General features: G+C 60.0%; 1 protein-coding gene across 3 annotated transcripts in view; it reads right to left on the reverse strand.

Annotated features, from left to right (window-relative positions):
* Positions 1-22,170, reverse strand: part of LOC139280923 (lysine-specific demethylase 7B-like) — a 458,954-nt gene that overhangs the window by 312,195 nt on the left and 124,589 nt on the right. For all 3 annotated transcript variants that reach the window (XM_070900731.1, XM_070900732.1, XM_070900733.1), the window contains 2 exons: positions 8,196-8,283; positions 39-145 (listed from right to left, as the gene is read on the reverse strand). In XM_070900731.1, the coding sequence (XP_070756832.1) occupies positions 39-145; positions 8,196-8,283 (195 nt within the window). The remainder of the gene's footprint in view (positions 1-38; positions 146-8,195; positions 8,284-22,170) is intronic.

Raw genomic sequence — 22,170 nt, forward strand, 5'->3', positions numbered from 1 at the left:
GTGTGTATTGCTGCTTGGTTCTCATTAGCTTCCCATACCTTTTAGAGTTTCTTGAAGGCTGTTTGCCACGTACCAACAAATTGCCTCAAAGTACGGAAACTTGAAAAGCTCCGGAGTCTTTAATCGCTTCTCCATCTCGTACACCCTGCAATGAAAATGACAATGAGAAATACTACTTCCACTCGCAGTGACCCCTTCAACTTTCTGGGTTCAGGAGAATAGACGTATAAATGGCCCTTTGTAGTCACTTTATGCTTGCTTAGCATGCTCACTATGGAAAAATACCAGTTGTTTTGTACACTTCACTGTAGTTTGGTGGGAGCTGGAGGAGGAAAGATTATTGGTGCCATGATCTTTCAAAGCAGCTGCTCCCCTCCAGAGTTCCAGAAAATGACCATGCTGTGGTGCAATATGGACTTGGTGCTACCAACAGACTGATTTGGGAGAAGTTTAATGTGGAAGAGCACGTGGGTTTGGCTGAGGATGAGGGGCTAATACAGGCACGTATGTCGGAAAGCCGGCTCCAAACTGCAAACTTCTGTATTGAACTCAATTGCATTAGGCTGGTCCCTTGGAAGAGGTGGGTTGCCTATTAACAGATGCTAATTGCTCAATTGGAGCAATAATTCAACAGTTTTAAAATGAACATCGCATCGCACCCACTGGTTTCCCGGGCGTCTTGATACTCGCCATAGAAAGCAAGGAGATAGCACAATGGCAAATGAAGGGGCTGATTAAAACGCAAAATCAGACACTTGCAGCACAGGAGGAGGCCATTCGGCCCATCATGCCTGTGCCGGCTCTTTGGAAGAGCTATCATGCTGAGTCCCACATTCCTGCTTTTTGTCCCTAACCCTGCAAGTTCCTCATCCGCAAACGCCAGTCCAACTCCCTTCTAAAGTTTGTTATGGATTCAGCTCCCACCTTTTCAGGTTGAGAATTCCTGGTTCCCACATAGTCTGAGGAAAAATAGCTCACCTCGCCGCGACATCTTTTGCCAATGATTTGGAATCTCTGACCGCTGGTTATTGACCCACTTGCCTGAGGGAACATTTTTTTCCCTATTTACAATCAAAATCTCTCCATCTTGAAAAGCTCGATTAGGTCACCTTCTCTGTACCAAGGGAAACAATCCTAACTTTACCAACCTCTCCTCATAACTGAACTCCTTTATTCCTGGTAACATTCTGGTAAACCTCCTCTGTACCCTTTCTATCATCTTTCCTTAAGTGTGGTGCCCACAATACTCCAGCTGAGACCTAACAAGTGGGTGGGGGGTTCAGGTGAGCAGAAATTTAAACAGTCCACAAGAGAAAGGAGAAGACAATAGAGCAGGGTAGCACTGGGGGAAATGATAACCAGAGGGAAAAACCGGAAGGAACATAATGTATAAACATAAGAGCATCAGAAAGTGGGATCAAAGCAGGGAAAAATGGAAAAGACAAAATTAAAAGCTCTTTATCTGAATGCACATAACATTCGTAACAAGATAGACAGATATAAATGGGTATGATCTGATAGCCATTACAGAGACGTAGTTGCAAGGTGACCAAGGCTGGGAATGGAATATTCAGGGATATTTGCCATTTCGGAAGGACAGACAGAAAGGAAAAGGATTTAATAAAGGATGAGATCAGTGCAGTAGTGAGATATGATTTTGGCTCAGAAGATCAAGATGTAGATTCAGTTTGGGTGGAGATAAGGAATAATAAGGGGAAGAAGTAACTGGTGGGAGTGGTCTATAGGCCCCCTAACAGTAGCGACACTGTTGGACAGAGTATAAATCAAGAAATAATAAAGGCTTATAAGAAAGGTACGGCAATAATCATGGCCAATTGTAATCTTCATATGGTTTCCTTGAACAGTACGTTGTGGAACCAACCTGGGAACAGGCAATTTTAGATCTGGTACTGTGTAATGCGACAGGATTAATAAATTATCTCATAGTAAAGGATCCTCTAGGAAAGAGGTTGAATTTCAAATTCAGTTGGAGGGTGAGAAGATTGGGTCTCAAACCAGGGTCCTGATCTTAAATAAAGGTGATACAAAGGTATGACAGGAGAGTTGGCTAAAGTGGACTGGGAAAACAAATTAAATAAATTAAAAGAAAAAGGGTAGGAATAACAATTCTAGAGCCTCCTGAATGTCGAGGGGCTTACAGGGGAGGATAAGAAAAAAAGGGAAGCTTATGTCAAATACCGACGGCTAAATACTGTAGAATCTCTGGAGGAATATAGAAAGTTAAGAGGTAATATTAAAAAGGATATTAGGAATGCTAAGAGAGAGCACGAGAAATTCTTGGTCAGTAAAATCAAGGAAAACCCTAAGATGTTCTATAAATATATTAAGAACAAGAGGATAACTAAGAAAGGGTAGGGCCTATTAGAGACCATGAGGGTAATCTGTGTGTGGAGGCGGAAGATGTGGGTTTGCTTCTTAACGAATACTTTGCGTCTGTTTTCACAAAGGAAAGGGGCAATGCAGATACTGCTATTGAGGAGGAGTGTGAAATTCTGGACAAAATAGACAGAGTGAGAGAGGAGGTATTGGGGAGTTTGGCAGCTTTGAAAGTGGCTAAGTCCCCAGGCCCGGATGAAATGCATCCTAAACTGTTGAGTAAAGCAAGAACGGAAATAGCAGAGGCCTTGACCATCATTTTCCAGTCCTCTTTGGATTCAGGTATTGTGCCGGAGGACTGGTAGTGTGGTACCCTTGTTTAAGAAGGGAGAAAGGGATAGGCCGAGTAATTACAAGCCCATCAGCCTAACCTCAGTGGTGGGAAAATTATTGGGAAAAATCCTGAAGGACAGGATAAATCTACATTTAGAAAGGCAAGGATTAATCAGGGACAGTCAGCACGGATTTGTTAAGGGAAGATCGTGTTTGACTAACCTGATTGAATTTTTGAGGAGGTAACCAGGAGGGTTGATGAGGGCAGTGCGTATGATGTAGTGTATGTGGACTTTAGCAAAGCTTTTGATTAGGTCCCACATGGCAGACTGGTAATGAAGGTAAAAGCCCATGGGATCCAGGGCAAAGTGGCAAGTTGGATCCAAAATTGGCTTAGAGGTAGGAATTGGAGCTGAGGGTGGATTCACTCTGGAGCATCCACGATGCTGAGATGGACGTGAGTGGCACGTGTAGCGAGCTGGTCTTACCGCAGGAGAAGGATCCACAGCCAGCTAGGGAATGGAAGACCAGCAGGAAGAGCAGTGCAAAGAAGGTAGTGCAGGGGTCCCCTGTGGTCATCCCCCTGCAAAACAGATACACCGCTTTGAGTGCTGTTGAGGGAGATGACTCATCAGGGGAGGGCAGCAGCAGCCAAGTTCATGGCACCGTGGCTGGCTCTGTTGCACATACAGGGGTATCTGATGATTCAGAAAGATAGACAAGAATGGAAAGGAGGTGGGGTAGCTCTGTTAATAAAGGATGATATCAGGGCAGTTGTGAGGGATGATATTGGCTCCAATGAACAAAATGTTGAATCATTGTGGGTGGAGATTAGAGATAGTAAGGGGAAAAAGTCACTGGTCGGCGTAGTTTATAGGCCCCCAAATAATAACTTCACGGTGGGGCGGGCAATAATCAAGGGAATAATGGAAGCATATGAAAAAGGAACGGCAGTAGTCATGGGGGATTTTAACCTACATATCGATTGGTCAAATCAAATCGCACGGGGTAGCCTGGAGGAGGAATTCATAGAATGCATACGGGATTGTTTCTTAGAACAATATGTAACAGAACCTACAAGGGAGCAAGCCATCTTAGATCTGGTCCTGTGTAATGAGACAGGAAAAATAAACGATCTCCTAGTAAAAGATCCTCTCGGAATGAGTGATCACAGTATGGTTGAATTTGTAATACAGATTGAGGGTGAGGAAGTTGTGTCAGAAACGAGCGTACTATGCTTAAACAAAGGGGACTACAGTGGGATGAGGGCAGAGTTGGCTAAAGTAGACTGGAAACAAAGACTAAACGGTGGCACAATTGAGGAACAGTGGAGGACTTTTAAGGAGCTCTTTTCATAGTGCGCAACAAAAATATATTCCAGTGAAAAAGAAGGGCGGCAAGAGAAGGGATAACCAGCGTGGATAACCAAGGAAATAAAGGAGAGTATCAAATCAAAGACCAATGCGTATAAGGTGGCCAAGATTAGTGGGAAACTGGAGGATTGGGAAAATTTTAAGCAACAGCAAAGAATGACTAAAAAAGCAATAAAGAAAGGGAAGATAGATTATAACGGTAAACTTGCGCAAAACATAAAAACAGATAGTAAAAGCTTTTACAGATATATAAAACGGAAAAGAGTGACTAAAGTAAATGTTGGTCCCTTAGAAGATGAGAAGGGGGATTTAATAATGGGAAATGTGGAAATGGCTGAGACCTTAAACAAGCTAGATGGCCTACTCCTGTTCCTAATTCTTATGTTCTTATGTTTTTATGAAATGTAGATGAACAAAGGGACCTTGGAGTGCTTAACCACAGATCCCTGAAAGTAGCAGGCCATTGGATAAGGAGGTTAAGAAGGCATATGGAATGCTTGCCTTTATTGGCTGAGGCATAGAATATAAGGGCAAGGAGGTTATGCTTAAATTGTATAATACTTTGGTTAGGCCACAGCTGGAGTACTGCATGCAGTTCTGGTCACTGTATTATAGGAAGGACGTGATTGCACTAGAGAGGGTGCAGAGGAGATTAACTAGGATGCTGCCTGGAATGGAGAATCTTAGCCATGAGGACAGATTGGATAGTCTGGGTTTGTTCTCATTGGAACAGAGGAGGTGGAGAGGGGACCTCATTGAGGTATATAAAATTTTGAGGGGCCTAGATATAGAGTGGATAGCAAGGGCTTATTTTCCTTGGTGGAGGGGCCAATTACGAGGGGTTATAGGTTTAAGGTGGTTGGTGGAAGGTTTAGAGGGGATTTGAGGGGAAGCTTCTTCATGCAGAGGGTGGTGGGGTCTGGAACTCACTGCCTGGAAAGGGGTAGAGGCAGAAACCCTCACCACATTGAAAAGGTGCTTGGATGTGCACTTGAAGTGCCGTAACCTGCAGAGTTACAGACCTACAGCTGGTAATTGGGATTAGATTGGATAACCTCTTGTCGGCTGGCACAGATACGATGGTAAGTACTGCAGCGAATCGAATACGGCCAGGGTGATCTCCTGGACTAGTTTCTGGATGGGTCGGAGAGGAATTTTCCCAGATTTTTTTCGCCAATTGGCCTGGGTTTTTAACCTCTCCCAGGAGATTGCTTGGCTCCAGGTGGGGTAGAGTGTAAAATGTTGCGATACATGGGGTATCGCGGTTGTGTGAGGCAGACTGGTTGGGCCCGATGCTCTTTACCTGTCTGCCATTGTTCATAGATTTATATGTAAACTTCAGGGTTGCTGACCGAGGGCCGTGCGGCTCTTTGTCGGCTGGCGTGGACACGATGGGCCGGAATGGCCTCCTTCTGCGCTGTAAATTTCTATGCTCTATGTTTCGAAGACGGTTGATGAGCAGTGGCAGACATTTAAGGAGCTATTTCATAACTCTCAACAAAAATATATCCCAGTGAGAAGGAAAGACTTTAAGAGAAGGGAGAACCATCTGTGGCTAACTAAGGAAGGAAAGGATGGGATCAAATTAAAAACAAGGGCATACAATGTTGCCAAGATTAGTGGGGGGGGCCCAGAGGATTGGGACATTTTTAAAAACCAGCAAAGAACAATTAAAAAAAGAATAAAGAGAGAGAGAATAAGGATTATTAGTGTAAACTAGCAAGTAATATAAAAAGATAGTAAGAGCTTCTACAGGTATATAAAAAGGAAAAGAGCGGCTAAAGTATATGTTGGTCCCCTGTAGGATGAGACTGGGGAATTAATAATGGGGAGCAGGAAAATGGCAGAGACATTGAACAAATATTTTGTATCGGTCTTCACGGTAGAAGACACTAAAAACATCCCAATAATGTATAATCAAGGGGCTATATCATTATCATTATCATTATCATTATCACTGGAGAAAAAGTACTGGGTAAAATAATCGGACTAAAGGTGGACAAGTCCCCTGGACCAGATGGCCTGCATCCTAGGGTCTTAAAAGAAGTAGCTGCAGAGATAGTGGATGCCTTGGTTGCAATCTACCAAAATTCCCTGGATTCTGGAGAGGTCCCAGCAGATTGGAAAACCGCCAAATGTAACGCCCCTATTTAAAAGAGGAGGGAGACAGAAAGCAGGAAACTATAGACCAGTTAGTCTAACATCTGTCGTTGGGAAAATGCTGAAGTCCATTATTAAGGAAGTAGTAGCAGGACATTTGGAAAAGCATAATAGAGTCAGGCAGAGTCAGCATGGTTTTATGAAAGGGAAATCATGTTTGACAAATTTGCTGGAGTTCTTTAAGGATGTAACAGGCAGGGTGGATAAGGGGGAACCAGTGGATGTGGTGTATGTAGATTTTCAGAAGGCATTTGATAAGGTGCCACATAAAAGGTTACTGTACAAGATAAAAACTCACTGGGTTGGGAGTAATATATTAGCGTGGGCTATATATGAAAGAGGGTGGCTAACTAACAGAAAACAGAGAGTCGGGATAAATGGGTCATTTTCCGGTTGGTAAAACAAAAAAGCACATTATTTAAATGGGGTGAAATTACAAAATGCTGAGGTACAGAGGGATCTGGTGGTCCTTGTGTATGAAACACAAAAAGTTAATATGCAGGTACAGCAAGTAATTAGGAAGGCAAATAGAAAGTTGTCCTTTATTGCAGAGGGGTTACCACCAATCTGAAAGTCCCATGCAGGCCACTGGAAGATATCACATGTAGCAAATTTAAAGGGACAGCGCACAAAAGAAAATGAGAGGATACTTTGGCCATAATGCTTTCACCGCACCCCGGTCAGTACTCGACAGGCTGTCTCACCTCCCGATGACCGAGTAGAAAATTGTCCAGGTATGTCCTGTCCACAAAAATTCTATTTTTTAATTATCCTCTTAAATATTGGGAGTGGAAATTGTCTCGTACGGGTCCTCATCACGCCTGCTGCTGAGCATTGGACGCCAAACGAAGATGTAAAATAATAATGAAGTGGCTATGTTAAAATGCCACTGACAAATGTGCTGAAATTCCTTCCGTTAATACTGGAGCTATTGACTCCAGATCATGAAACCATCACCCAAACACAAAGGGACTAGCTCACCATTGATGGTTTGCATTGCTTCAAATGGAGGCTGCATGTTTTTGACCATAGTCCAAGGAGTTGGTCAGTATAAGGTGGTGTATAACACCCCCTTGCGATGCCTTGTCATAAATGTCTTCACATTCAAAGTGCAAAGACAGACTCCCAAGTTTGGTTGTGCAGAATTAGATTTGAATAAACCACAGATATTTCAGATCACGATATTCTCAGAATAACCTTTAAATATTCAATTTTTAAAATGTTGTCAAAGAATTAAAGCAAATCCAGTACCAATCTCTAACAGTTCTCTTCCCAAATTTGGGAATGCAATGGTTGTGGGGTTTCCCTTCCTGGAGCAGAGCAGGCCTATTGTAGCAAGGTGAGTGACTACTAAGTGGGTGGGACCACAGGGTCCAGCCTCTGACCTCAATTTGCTGTCAATGCAGTGCAGGGGCCCCCAGGTAGCTGGCACTGACCTTACGCAAGGACCTCCCCAGGATCAGTGGATCAGATCGGGTACAGCAGCATGCCAGAGGCAGAGGACAGAGACAGGCAGGTCAGCCAACAGGCATTCTGCACCTTTCAGTCCCGAGGTCTTTCCACCCCTATGTTGCAGCACAAAACCCTCTGAGGGGCAGGGGTGCAACCAGTGCAGATTGGTCCCGCCAGGTGCAGTGTACTTACAGCTGAATGTACCTGTTCAGTGCCAAGGCAGATTACTGATCAATGGCTGCTTCCCTCCCCTCCCCACCCCTCCCCACCTCCTCAGTGTACTGCTTCATTGAGTCAAAGCTCCGTCACACTTTTGATGTCATTCGCTGAACCATGGCAAGATCCAGCTGAATTGTTCACACACAGGGTCCAACTGGTTCAAACATCACAGCTGCAATGAGCAGATCCTGCTCACTAGGGCTAATAAGGAACTTTTGATAAATGTGCTGACAAGTTGGGATTTAGTTTAGCTGATGTGGTATTGGGTATGGGAGAGAAAAGCAGCAGGCACAGAACAGGACAGCGAGGGTGGTCACCAACCTGAGTTGTGTGCTAATGTTGAGGTTGTGCAGGAAGTTTCCACCGAAAGCCATGCAATCCTTGGAGGTCAGGACAGCGTGGATCCAGCCTGGGAAAAGAGGGTAAACCTGGGTTAAAACACAAGATGAAACCTGGGATGAGGCACCGGACAATCCTGGTTGAAGTAGGAAATAGATGGTCTTGATGGTTTAAGAGGATGTAGGGTTTGAAGCTCAGCTCAGTGTCAAGCGGGGTGAAGTTTTGCATGGCTTGGTGCAGCCAGAGTGACAGATCATAAGGGGATGGAATCAGTGACAAGGGGGTGGAATTAGCATTAGGAGTGGAGAATGGGGGTCTCGGGCTTGTCCATGATATCTAACTGCATTGTTTATCTGAGCCTATCTCAGCAGACTATACTGGACAACTCATTCGGTCTTCAGCAATGTACCCACAGTGCAATTTGCCAGCACCTCATTTGCAAGCTGGCCATCAGGAATGGCAGTGCTGGGATCTTTATCTCTTTACCCCAGAGACTGTTGCACAGCTGATCTCAGCCAATTCAGCACATACGGGGAACCAAACCTGGAAACTGCCAATCAAAAGCCTGGACTTGTACATCCCCAGAACCTCGCAAAACTCTTCACATCAATGAAGTACTTTATAAGTGTAGTCACTGATGTAATGTAGGGAAGCACGGCAGCCGATTTGTGTACAGGAAGATCCCGCAAATGGGAATGAAATAAATGCTAATTTAATGATTTTTAGATCAATATTAACCAGGTCACCAGGAAAATTGTGCTCCCCCCTCCCTCCAAACAGTGGCGTAAAATATTTTACATTCCCCTGAAAGGGCAGGTCAGGCCTCGATTTAACATTTCAAACTGAAAGACGGCACAAGTCCCTGGACTGAGGCATGAACTGACTCAAAGAGTTGAGTGCTACCACTGAGTCAAGGCTGACACCGGGATTTCTGCATTAACAACCTGTATTTATATAGCGCCTTTAACATAGTGCAACGTCCCAAGGCGCTTCACAGGAGTGTTATGAGATTTTAAAAATTGATAACAAGCCGCACAATTGAAAATTAGCACAGGAGTTCCAGAGCTTGGGGCCTCGGCATCATCATGGGCAGTCCCTCGAAGTCGAGGATGACTTGCTTCCACACTAAAAGTGAGTTCTCAGCTGACTGATGAGTCCAATGTGGGACCTGCAGTCTGTGTCACAGGTGGGACAGACAGTAGTTGAAGGAACGGCTGGGTGAGGAGCCTGGGTTGCCACACACTCCTTCCGCTGTCTACGCTTGGCTTCAGCTTGCTCTCGACAAAGAGACTCGAGGTGTTCAGCGCCTTCCCGGATGCTTCCCCCCATGGCTGAGGGGCTCCTCCCAGAATTGTGGTGCGGATTCCGCCCACTAGGGGGCATGGTGAACATGATCTTCACCGCGCGGCAGATACAAGAGAAATGCAGGAAACAGCACCAACCTTTGTGCATGGCCTTCTTTGACCTCACAAAAGCCTTCGACACCGTCAACCGTGAGCAATTATGAAGCGTCCTCCTCAGATTCGGCTGCCCTCAAAAGTTTGTCATCCTCCGCCTGCTCCACGATGACCTGCAGGCCGTGATCCTGACCAACGGATCCATCACAGACCCATTCCACGTGCGGACCAGGGTCAAGCAGGGCTGCGTCATCGCAGCAACGCTCTTCTTGATCTTCCTTGCTGCAATGCTCCATCTCACCCTCAGCAAGCTCCCCGCTGGAGTGGAGTTAAATTACAGAACAAACAGGAATCTGTTCAACCTCCGTCTCCTCCAGGCCAGATCCAAGGTAGTCTCATCCTCCGGCCTAGGCACCAGGAGGCACAGCCATCAATGGTTGAACGATTATAATCAGGGATTCACAAGAGGGTAGAATTAGAGGAGCGCAGACAGTTTGAGGGGTTGTGTGGCTGAAGGAGATTACAGAGATAGGGAAGGGCATGGCCACTGAGATTTGAAAACACGGATGAGAATTTTGAATTGAGGCTTTGCTTAACTGGGAGGAAATGAATACAGAAATATACACACAAAGGCACGCACGTGTACACACGCACACATACTTATGCACACGCGCACACAGCCCCTCCTGGGCTCCCAAGGAAACAGAAGTTGACTGTGATAAGTACTTACTCAGAAGCCACATTTTACTTATTGAAAAGACAAGTTTTAACAGTATTATGTCTGGAGTTGCTGTGTGATATGTCTGCTATTTCACTGCAATTAGGGGAGGTGCTGGATCCATGGGATAAATTATGGAGCATTTCCACTCCTCATGGGTGTCATTTGGTATCAACCACTGATACTGGCATAGACAAGAGAAGGAACGTGGTCTGCAACGGGTCTCCAAACAGACCAATCCCACTGACACACAACAAATGGACTTGCATCACATCAGTGCCTCTACTGCACTTTGTTAACTGAAATATAACTGTGCAGGGCCCCGGAAACAAACTCATTCTGCTGCCTTCTCCAGTTCCTCAACTCTTGGCCTCTCAAAATTTATGGATGATACAAAAACAATTTGAACAGACAGACACTCAATCATCTAGTCAGCTACAAGGGCTAATCTTAGATGCGAGTTTTCATCAGACGCACAGGTTCAGTGACAGTGAACAATGCTGAGCTGGATTAGATTCAGTTTAACCTCATCAAGAGACAGTGCCAGAAGTTGGCTGTTCACTGTGGTCTGTGACCTGCATCAGTATTACTGTGTACAATCATAGCATCATAGAGATTTACAGCACGGAAGGAGGCCATGCGGCCGACCAGGAGCTATCCAGCCTAATCCCATTTTCCATCTCTTGGTCCATAGCCATGTAGGTTACGGCACTTTAAGTGCACATCCAAATATTTTTTTAAAATGTGGTGAGGCTTTCTGCCTCTACCACCCTTTCAAGCAGTGAGTTCCAGACCCCCACCACCCTCTGGGTGAAGAAATTTCCCCTCATCTCCTCTAAAATCACCCCCAATTACTTTAAATCTATGGCCCCTGGTTGTTGACTCCTCTGCCAAGGGAAACAGATCCTTCCTGTCCACTCCATCTAGGCCCCTCATAATATTATACACCTCAATAAGGTCTCCCATCAGCCTCCTCTGTTCCAAAGAAAACAGATCCAGCATCTCCAATCTTTCCTCATAGCCAAAATTCTCCAGTCCAGGCAACATTTTTGTAAATCTCCTCTGCACCCTCTCCAGTGCAATCACATCTTTCCTGTAATGTGGTGACCAGAACTGCACACAGTACTCCAGCTGCAACCTAACCAGTGTTTTATACAGTTCAAGCATAACCTCCTTGCTCTTGTTTTCCATACCTCAACTAATAAAGGCAAGTATTACACATCTCTTAACCACCATTACCCTTTGCTTCCTGGCTGAACCAATTTTGGATCCAATTTGCCACTTTGCCCTGGATCACATGGGCTTTTACTTCATGATCAGTCTGCCATGTGGGACCTTATCAAATCGACCCTCCTGGTTGCCTCCTTGAAAAATTCAATCAAGTTAATCATGCTGACTGTCCTTGATTAATTCATGTCTATCCAAATGAAGATTTATCCTATCCCTCAGGATTTTTCCAATAATTTTCCCATCACTGAGGTTAGGCTGACTGGCCTGTAATTACTCGGTCTATCCCTTTCGCCCTTTTTAAACAAAGGTACCACATTAGCAGTCCTCCAATCCTCTGGCACCACACGTGCAGCCAGAGAGGACTGGAAAATGATGGTCAGAGACTCTGCTATTTTCTTATTTGCTTCTCTTAACAGCCTGGGATACATTTCAACCGGGTCTGGGGACTTATCCACTTTCAAAGCTGCTAAGTCCCTGAAAACGTCCTCTCTCACTATGTTTATCTCGTCTAATATTTCACACTCCTCCGTCATCATTGCTCTGCATCGCCCCTCTCATTTTTGAAAACAGATGCAAAGTATTAATTGAGAATCATACCCATGTCTTCTGCCTCCACACACAGATTTCCTTTATGGTCTCTCTCAGGGCCCCGGAGCGGGTTCGGGGCAAGGGAGCGGGGACCGGGAGCGGGGTCAGGGCCGGAGACAGGGAGCGGGGCCGGAGACAGGGAGCGGGGCCGGAGACAGGGAGCAGGGCCGGAGACAGGGAGCGGGGTCGGGGGCCGGGGGCCGGAGACAGGGAGCGGGGCCGATGACAGGGAGCAGGGCCGGAGACAGGGAGCGGGGTCGGGGGCCGGGGCCGGAGACAGGGAGCGGGGCCGGAGCCGGAGACAGGGAGCGAGGCCAGGGCCGGAGACAGAGAGGGGGGCCGGAGACAGGGAGCGGGGCCGGAGACAGGGAGCGGGGTCGGGGAGCGGGAGTGGGTCCGGGGTCGGGGTCGGGGAGCGGGTCGGGAGTGAGACCGGGCCCCGGGAGCGGGGTCGGGGAGCGGGAGTGGGTCCGGGGTCGGGGTCGGGGAGCGGGTCGGGAGTGAGACCGGGCCCCGGGAGCGGGGTCGGGGTCGGGGAGCGAGAGTGGGGCCGGGGAGCAGGAGCGGGGAGCGAGACCGGGGACCGGGAGTGGGGCCGGGGACTGGGAGCGGGGTCTGGGGTCGGTTGTGGGGTCCGGGGTCGGGGACCGGGAGTGGGGTCCATGGACCGGGAGTGGGGTCCGGGGTCGGGGACCGGGAGTGGGGTCCGGGGACCGGGAGTGGGGTCCGGGGTCGGGGATCGGGAGTGGGGTCCGGGGCCGGGAGTGGGGTCCGCGGTCGGGAACCGGGAGCGGGGTCCGGGGTCGGAAGTGAGACCGTGGACGGGGAGCGGGGTCCGGGGTCGGGAGTGGGGTCAGGGACCGGGACCGGGGTCGGGGACCGGGAGTGGGGTCGGGTGCGGGATCGGAGTCGGGGAGCGGGACCGGGAGCGGGTTCAGGGTCGGGGTCGGGGACCCGTTTCGGGGAGCGGGAACAGGGTCCGGGGACCGGGGTCGGGGAACGGGAGCTGGGAGCGAGACCGGGGACCGGGAGCGGGGTCTGGGGTCGGGAGTGGGGTCCGGGGTCGGGGACCGGGAGTGGGGTCAGTGGACCGGGAGTGGGGTCCGGGGTCGGGGACCGGGAGCGGGGTCCGGGGTGGGGATCGGGAGTGGGGTCCGGGGTCGGGAGTGAGACCGGGGTCGGGGTCTGGGAGCGGGGTCCGGGGTCGGGCACCGGGAGCGGGGTCCGGGGTCGGGGACCGGGAGTGGGGTCCGGGGACCGGGAGTGGGGTCCGGGGTCGGGGATCGGGAGTGGGGTCCGGGGCCGGGAGTGGGGTCCGCGGTCGGGGACTGGGAGCGGGGTCCGGGGTCGGAAGTGAGACCGGGGACGGGGAGCGGGGTCCGGGGTCGGGAGTGGGGTCAGGGACCGGGACCGGGGTCCGGGAGTGGGGTCGGGTGTGGGATCGGAGTCGGGGAGCGGGACCGGGAGCGGGTTCAGGGTCGGGGTCGGGGACCTGTTTCGGGGAGCGGGAACAGGGTCCGGGGACCGGGGTCGGGGAACGGGAGCTGGGTCGGGACCGGGGTCGGGGAGCGGGAGTGGGGCCGGGGAGCAGGAGCGGGGAGCGAGACCGGGGACCGGGAGCGGGGTCTGGGGTCGGGAGTGGGGTCCGGGGTCGGGGACCGGGAGTGGGGTCCGGGGGTCGGGCACCGGGAGCGGGGTCCGGGGTCGGGGACCTGGACTGGGGACCGGGGTCGGGGTCGGGGACCGGGAGCGGGGTCCGGGGTCGGGGTCGGGGACCGGGAGTAGGGGTCGGGGACCGGGAGTAGGGGTCCGGGGTCGGGAGTAAGACCCCGGACCGGGGTCGGGAGTGGGGTCAGGGACCGGGAGCGGGTTCAGGGTCGGGATCGGGGACCCGGGTCGGGGAGCGGGAGCGGGCTCGGGGACCGGGAGTGGGGTCGGGACCGGGAGCGGGGTCCGGGGTCGGAGAGCGGGAGTGGGGCCGCGGACTGGGAGTGGGGTCAGGGACCGGGGTTGGGAGTGGGGTCCGGGGTCGGGGACCGGAAGTGGGGTCGGGGGCAGGGACCGGGAGTGGGGTCCGGGGTCGGAAGTGGGGTCGGGGGCAGGGACCGGGGTCGGGGACCGGGAGTCGGGTCGGGGTCGGACTGGGAGCGGGGTCGGGGAGCAGGGGTGGGGTCGGGGACCGGTAGCGGGGACAGGGAACGGGGTCCGCGGTCGGAAGTGAGACCGGGGACGGGGAGCGGGGTCCGGTGTCGGGAGTGGGGTCAGGGACCAGGACCGGGGTCGGGATCGGAGCGGGGTTGGGGAGCGGGACCGGGAGCGGGTTCAGGGTCGGGGACCCGGTTCGGGGAGCGGGAGCGGGGTCCGGGGAGCAGGAGCGGGGAGCGAGACCGGGGACCGGGAGCGGGGTCTGGGGTCGGGAGTCGGGTCCGGGGTCGGGGTCCATGGACCGGGAGTGGGGTCCGGGGTCGGGGCGCGGGAGTGGGGTCCGGGGTCGGGAGTGAGACCGGGGTCGGGGACCGGGAGCGGGGTCCGGGGACCAGGGTCTGGCGTCGGGGACGGGGAGCGGGGTCCGGGGTCCGGGGACCGTGAGCGGGTTCCGGGGTCGGGGACCGGGAGCCGGGAGTGGGGAGTGGGGTCTGGGGTCGGGACCGGGGACCGGGAGTGGGTTCAGGGTCGGGGACCCGGGACGGGGACCGGGACCCGGGGTCGGGGACCGGGAGTGGGATCCGGGGTCGGGGACCGGGGTCCGGAGTCGGGGTCAGGGACCGGGAGTGGGGGTCGGGGACCGGGACCGGGGACCAGGGTCGGGAGCGGGGTCAGAGCGGGGTCGGGAGCGGGGTCAGAGCGGGGTCGGGCTCGGGGACCGGGATCGGGGACCGGGAGTGGGGTCGGGGTCAGGGACCGGGGTCGGGAGTGAGACCGGGGACCGGGGTCGGGAGTGGGGACCGGGGTCGGAGCAGGGTTGGGGGTCGTGGTCGGGGTGCGGGAGTGGGGTCGGGGACCGGGAGCGGGTTCAGGGTCGGGGTCGGGGACCCGGGTCGGGGAGCGGGAGCGGGAGCGGGGTCCGGGTTCGGAGAGCGGGAGTGGGGCCGCGGACTGGGAGTGGGGTCCGGGGTCGGGGACCGGGAGTGGGTTCCGGGGTCGGGGACCAGGAGTGGGGTCCATGGACCGGAGTTGGGTCCTGGGTCGGGGACCGGGAGTGGGGTCCGGGGTCGGGGATCGGGAGTGGGGTCCGGGGTCCGAGGTCGGGGACCGGGGTCGGGAGTGAGACCGGGGACCGGGAGCGGGGTCCGGGGTCGGGAGTGGGGTCAGGGACCGGGACCGGGGTCAGGAACCGGGGTCAGGGGTCCGGGGTCGGGGACCGGGAGTGGGGTCCGGGAGTGGGGTCCGGGGTCGGGGACCGGGAGTGGGGTCCGCGGTCGGGGAGCGGGGTCCGGGGTCGGAAGTGAGACCGGGGACGGGGAGCGGGGTCCGGGGTCGGGAGTGGGGTCAGGGACCGGGATCGGGGGTCGGGGACCGGGAATCGGGAGTGGGGTCGGGTGCGGGATCTGAGCGGGGTTGGGGGTCGGGGTCGGAGAGCGGGACCGGGAGCGAGTTCAGGGTCGGGGTCGGGGACCCGGTTCGGGGAACGGGAGCTGGGTCGGGACCGGGGTCGGGGAGCGGTAGTGGGGCCGGGGAGCAGGATCGGGGAGTGAGACCGGGGACCGGGAGCAGGGTCTGGGGTCGGGAGTGGGGTCCGGGGTCCGGGGTCGGGGAGCGGGGTCCGGGGACCGGGAGCGGGGTCCGGGGTCGGGGACCGGGAGCGGGGTCCGGGGTCGGGGACCGGGAGCGGGGTCCGGGACCGGGGTCCGGGGTCCGGGGTCGAGGACCGGGATCGGGGACCAGGAGTGGGTTCAGGGTCGGGGTCGGGGACCGGGACTGGGGTCCGGGGACCGGGAGTGGGATCCGGGGTCGGGGACCGGGAGTGGGGTCCGGGGTCGGGGACCGGGAGTGGGGTCCGGGGTCGGGGACCGGGACCGGGAGTGGGGTCCGGGGACGGGGACCGGGAGTGGGGGTCTGGGACCGGGAGCGGGGTCGGGGTCGGGGTCCGGGGTCGGGAGTGAGATCCCAGACCGGGGTCGGGAGTGGGGTCAGGGCCCGGGACCGGGGGGTCGGGGACCAGGGACCGGGGTCGGGAGCGGGATCAGGGACCGGGTTCAGGGTCGGGATCGGGGACCCGGGTCGGGGAGCGGGAGCGGGGTCCGGGGTCGGGCTCGGGGACCGGCAGTGGGGTCGGGACCAGGAGCGGGGACCGGGAGCGGGGTCCGGGGTCGGAGAGCGGGAGAGGGGTCCGGGAACGGGAGTGGGGTCCGGAGTCGGGGACCGGGAGTGGGGTCCGGGGTCGGGGTCGGGGTCGGGGTCCGGGAGCGGGGTCCGGGGCCGGGGACCGGGAGCGGGGTCTGGGAGCGGGGACCGGGAGCGGGGTCCGGGGTCCGGGGTCGGGAGCGGGGTCCGGGACCGGGGTCGGGGACCGGGAGCGGGGTCCGGGGTCGGGCACCGGGAGTGGGGTCCGGGACCGGGGACCGGGAGTGGGGTCCGGGAGCGGGGTCCGGGGCCGGGGACCAGGAGCAGGGTCCGGGGCCGGGGACCGGGAGCAGGGTCCGGGGTCGGGGACCGGGAGCGGGGTCCGGGCACCGGGAGTGGGGTCCGGGCACCGGGGACCGGGAGTGGGGTCCGGGGTCGGGGACCGGGAGTGGGGTCCGGGGTCGGGGACCGGGACTGGGAGTGGGATCCGGGGTCGGGGACTGGGAGTGGGATCCGGGGTCGGGGACCGGGAATGGGGTCCGGGGTCGGGGACCGGGAGTGGGGGTCGGGGACCGGGAGTGGGGGTCGGGGACCGGGGTCGGGAGTGAGACCCCGGACCGGGGTCGGGAGTGGGGTCAGGGCCCGGGGTCGGGGACCGGGGTCCAGGGTCGGGAGCGGGGTCAGACTCGGGGACCGGGATCGGGGACCGGGAGTGGGGTCGGGGTCAGGGACCGGGGTCGGGAGTGAGACCGGGGACCGGGGTCGGGAGTGGGGTCAGGGACCGGGGACCGGGGTCGGGGGTCGTGGTCGGGGTGCGGGAGTGGGGTCGGGGACCGGGAGCGGGAGCGGGGTCCGGGTTCGGAGAGCGGGAGTGGGGCCGCGGACTGGGAGTGGGGTCCGGGTCAGGGACCGGGGTCGGGGACCGGGAGTGGGGACCGGGGTCGGGGACCGGGAGTGGGGTCCGGGGTCGGGGACCGGGAGTGGGGTCCGGGAGTGGGGTTCGGGGTCGGGGACCGGGAGTGGGGTCCGGGGTCGGGAGTGAGACCGGGGTCGGGGTCTGGGAGCGGGGTCCGGGGTCGGGCACCGGGAGCGGGGTCCGGGGTCGGGGACAGGGAGCGGGGACCGGGACTGGGGACCGGGGTCGGGGACCGGGAGCGGGGTCCGGGAGTGGGGTCCGGGGTCGGGGTCGGGGACCGGGAGTAGGGGTCGGGGACCGGGAGCGGGGTCCGGGGTCCGGGGTCGGGGAGCGGGATCCGGGGTCGGAAGTGAGACCGGGGACGGGGAGCGGGGTCCGGGGTCGGGAGTGGGGTCAGGGACCGGGATCGGGGGTCGGGGACCGGGAATCGGGAGTGGGGTCGGGTGCGGGATCTGAGCGGGGTTGGGGGTCGGGGTCGGAGAGCGGGACCGGGAGCGAGTTCAGGGTCGGGGTCGGGGACCCGGTTCGGGGAACGGGAGCTGGGTCGGGACCGGGGTCGGGGAGCGGGAGTGGGGACCGGGGTCGGGGACCGGGAGTGGGGTCCGGGGTCGGGGACCGGGAGTGGGGTCCGGGAGTGGGGTTCGGGGTCGGGGACCGGGAGTGGGGTCCGGGGTCGGGAGTGAGACCGGGGTCGGGGTCTGGGAGCGGGGTCCGGGGTCGGGCACCGGGAGCGGGGTCCGGGGTCGGGGACAGGGAGCGGGGACCGGGACTGGGGACCGGGGTCGGGGACCGGGAGCGGGGTCCGGGAGTGGGGTCCGGGGTCGGGGTCGGGGTCGGGGACCGGGAGTAGGGGTCGGGGACCGGGAGCGGGGTCCGGGGTCCGGGGTCGGGGAGCGGGATCCGGGGTCGGAAGTGAGACCGGGGACGGGGAGCGGGGTCCGGGGTCGGGAGTGGGGTCAGGGACCGGGATCGGGGGTCGGGGACCGGGAATCGGGAGTGGGGTCGGGTGCGGGATCTGAGCGGGGTTGGGGGTCGGGGTCGGAGAGCGGGACCGGGAGCGAGTTCAGGGTCGGGGTCGGGGACCCGGTTCGGGGAACGGGAGCTGGGTCGGGACCGGGGTCGGGGAGCGGGAGTGGGGCAGGGGAGCAGGATCGGGGAGTGAGACCGGGGACCGGGAGCAGGGTCTGGGGTCGGGAGTGGGGTCCGGGGACCGGGAGTGGGGTCCGGGGTCGGGGACCGGGAGCGGGGTCCGGGGTCGGGGAGCGGGGTCCGGGGACCGGGAGTGGGGTCCGGGGTCGGGTACCGGGAGTGGGGTTCGGGGTCGGGGACCGGGAGTGGGGTCCGGGGTCGGGAGTGAGACCGGGGTCGGGGTCTGGGAGCGGGGTCCGGGGTCGGGCACCGGGAGCGGGGTCCGGGGTCGGGGACAGGGAGCGGGGACCGGGACTGGGGACCGGGGTCGGGGACCGGGAGTGGGGTCCGGGGTCGGGGACCGGGAGTAGGGGTCGGGGACCGGGAGCGGGGTCCGGGGTCGGGGACCGGGAGCGGGGTCCGGGGTCGGGGACCGGGTTCCGGGGTCGAGGACCGGGAGTGGGTTCAGGGTCGGGGTCGGGGAATCGGGACGGGGACCGGGACTGGGGTCCGGGGACCGGGAGTGGGATCCGGGGTCGGGGACCGGGAGTGGGGTCCGGGGTCGGGGACCGGGAGTGGGGTCCGGGGTCGGGGACCGGGAGTAGGGGTCGGGGACCGGGAGTAGGGGTCCGGGGTCGGGAGTAAGACCCCGGACCGGGGTCGGGAGTGGGGTCAGGGACCGGGAGCGGGTTCAGGGTCGGGATCGGGGACCCGGGTCGGGGAGCGGGAGCGGGCTCGGGCTCGGGGACCGGGAGTGGGGTCGGGACCGGGAGCGGGGTCCGGGGTCGGAGAGCGGGACCGGGGCCGCGGACTGGGAGTGGGGTCAGGGACCGGGGTCGGGAGTGGGGTCCGGGGTCGGGGACCGGAAGTGGGGTCGGGGGCAGGGACCGGGAGTGGGGTCCGGGGTCGGAAGTGGGGTCGGGGGCAGGGACCGGGGTCGGGGACCGGGAGTCGGGTCGGGGTCGGACCGGGAGCGGGGTCGGGGAGCAGGGGTGGGGTCGGGGACCGGTAGCGGGGACAGGGAACGGGGTCCGCGGTCGGAAGTGAGACCGGGGACGGGGAGCGGGGTCCGGTGTCGGGAGTGGGGTCAGGGACCAGGACCGGGGTCGGGATCGGAGCGGGGTTGGGGAGCGGGACCGGGAGTGGGTTCAGGGTCGGGGACCCGGTTCGGGGAGCGGGAGCGGGGTCCGGGGAGCAGGAGCGGGGAGCGAGACCGGGGACCGGGAGCGGGGTCTGGGGTCGGGGACCGGGAGTGGGGTCCGGGGACAGGGAGTGGGATCCGGGGTCGGGGTCGGGGTCGGGGACCGGGAGTAGGGGTCGGGGACCGGGAGCGGGGTCCGGGGTCGGGGACCGGGAGCGGGGTCCGGGTTCCGGGAGCGGGGTCCGGGGTCGAGGATCGGGATCGGGGACCAGGAGTGGGTTCAGGGTCGGGGTCGGGGACCCGGGACGGGGACCGGGACTGGGGTCCGGGGACCGGGAGTGGGATCCGGGGTCGGGGACCGGGAGTGGGGTCGGGGTCGGGGACCGGGAGTGAGACCGGGGTCGGGGTCTGGGAGCGGGGTCCGGGGTCGGGCACCGGGAGCGGGGTCCGGGGTCGGGGACAGGGAGCGGGGATCGGGACTGGGGTCCGGGGTCGGGGACCGGGAGTGGGGTCCGGGGACAGGGAGTGGGATCCGGGGTCGGGGTCGGGGTCGGGGACCGGGAGTAGGGGTCGGGGACCGGGAGCTGGGTCCGGGGTCGGGGACCGGGAGCGGGGTCCGGGGTCGGGGACCGGGAGCGGGGTCCGGGGTCGGGGACCGGGTTCCGGGGTCGGGGACCGGGAGCGGGGTCCGGGGTCGAGGACCGGGATCGGGGACCAGGAGTGGGTTCAGGGTCGGGGTCGGGGACCCGGGACGGGGACCGGGACTGGGGTCCGGGGACCGGGAGTGGGATCCGGGGTCGGGGACCGGGAGTGGGGTCCGGGGTCGGGGACCGGGAGTGGGGTCCGGGGTCGGGGACCGGGAGTGGGGTCCGGGGTCGGGGACCGGGAGTAGGGGTCGGGGACCGGGAGTAGGGTCCGGGGTCGGGGACCGGGAGCGGGGTCCGGGGTCGGGGACCGGGTTCCGGGGTCGGGGACCGGGAGCGGGGTCCGGGGTCGAGGACCGGGATCGGGGACCAGGAGTGGGTTCAGGGTCGGGGTCGGGGACCCGGGACGGGGACCGGGACTGGGGTCCGGGGACCGGGAGTGGGATCCGGGGTCGGGGACCGGGAGTGGGGTCCGGGGTCGGGGACCGGGAGTGGGGTCCGGGGTCGGGGACCGGGAGTGGGGTCCGGGGTCGGGGACCGGGAGTGGGGTCCGGGGTCGGGGACCGGGAGTGGGGTCCGGGGTCGGGGACCGGGAGTAGGGGTCGGGGACCGGGAGTAGGGGTCCGGGGTCGGGAGTAAGACCCCGGACCGGGGTCGGGAGTGGGGTCAGGGACCGGGAGCGGGTTCAGGGTCGGGATCGGGGACCCGGGTCGGGGAGCGGGAGCGGGCTCGGGCTCGGGGACCGGGAGTGGGGTCGGGACCGGGAGCGGGGTCCGGGGTCGGAGAGCGGGACCGGGGCCGCGGACTGGGAGTGGGGTCAGGGACCGGGGTCGGGAGTGGGGTCCGGGGTCGGGGACCGGAAGTGGGGTCGGGGGCAGGGACCGGGAGTGGGGTCCGGGGTCGGAAGTGGGGTCGGGGGCAGGGACCGGGGTCGGGGACCGGGAGTCGGGTCGGGGTCGGACCGGGAGCGGGGTCGGGGAGCAGGGGTGGGGTCGGGGACCGGTAGCGGGGACAGGGAACGGGGTCCGCGGTCGGAAGTGAGACCGGGGACGGGGAGCGGGGTCCGGTGTCGGGAGTGGGGTCAGGGACCAGGACCGGGGTCGGGATCGGAGCGGGGTTGGGGAGCGGGACCGGGAGCGGGTTCAGGGTCGGGGACCCGGTTCGGGGAGCGGGAGCGGGGTCCGGGGAGCAGGAGCGGGGAGCGAGACCGGGGACCGGGAGCGGGGTCTGGGGTCGGGAGTCGGGTCCGGGGTCGGGAGTCGGGTCCGGGGTCGGGGTCCATGGACCGGGAGTGGGGTCCGGGGTCGGGGCGCGGGAGTGGGGTCCGGAGTCGGGAGTGGGGTCCGGGGTCGGGGATCGGGAGTGGGGTCCGGGGTCGGGAGTGAGACCGGGGTCGGGGACCGGGAGCGGGGTCCGGGGACCAGGGTCTGGCGTCGGGGACGGGGAGCGGGGTCCGGGGTCCGGGGACCGTGAGCGGGTTCCGGGGTCGGGGACCGGGAGCCGGGAGTGGGGAGTGGGGTCTGGGGTCGGGACCGGGTTCAGGGTCGGGGACCCGGGACGGGACCCGGGACGGGGACCGGGACCCGGGGTCGGGGACCGGGAGTGGGATCCGGGGTCGGGGACCGGGGTCCGGAGTCGGGGTCAGGGACCGGGAGTGGGGGTCGGGGACCGGGACCGGGGACCAGGGTCGGGAGCGGGGTCAGAGCGGGGTCGGGCTCGGGGACCGGGAGTGGGGTCGGGGTCAGGGACCGGGGTCGGGAGTGAGACCGGGGACCGGGGTCGGGAGTGGGGACCGGGATTGGAGCAGGGTTGGGGGTCGTGGTCGGGGTGCGGGAGTGGGGTCGGGGACCGGGAGCGGTTTCAGGGTCGGGGTCGGGGAGCGGGAGCGGGAGCGGGGTCCGGGGTCGGAGA

This window comes from Pristiophorus japonicus, chromosome 15, assembly GCF_044704955.1.
Source record: "Pristiophorus japonicus isolate sPriJap1 chromosome 15, sPriJap1.hap1, whole genome shotgun sequence".
In the NCBI taxonomy this organism is placed as follows: Eukaryota; Metazoa; Chordata; class Chondrichthyes; family Pristiophoridae; genus Pristiophorus; species Pristiophorus japonicus.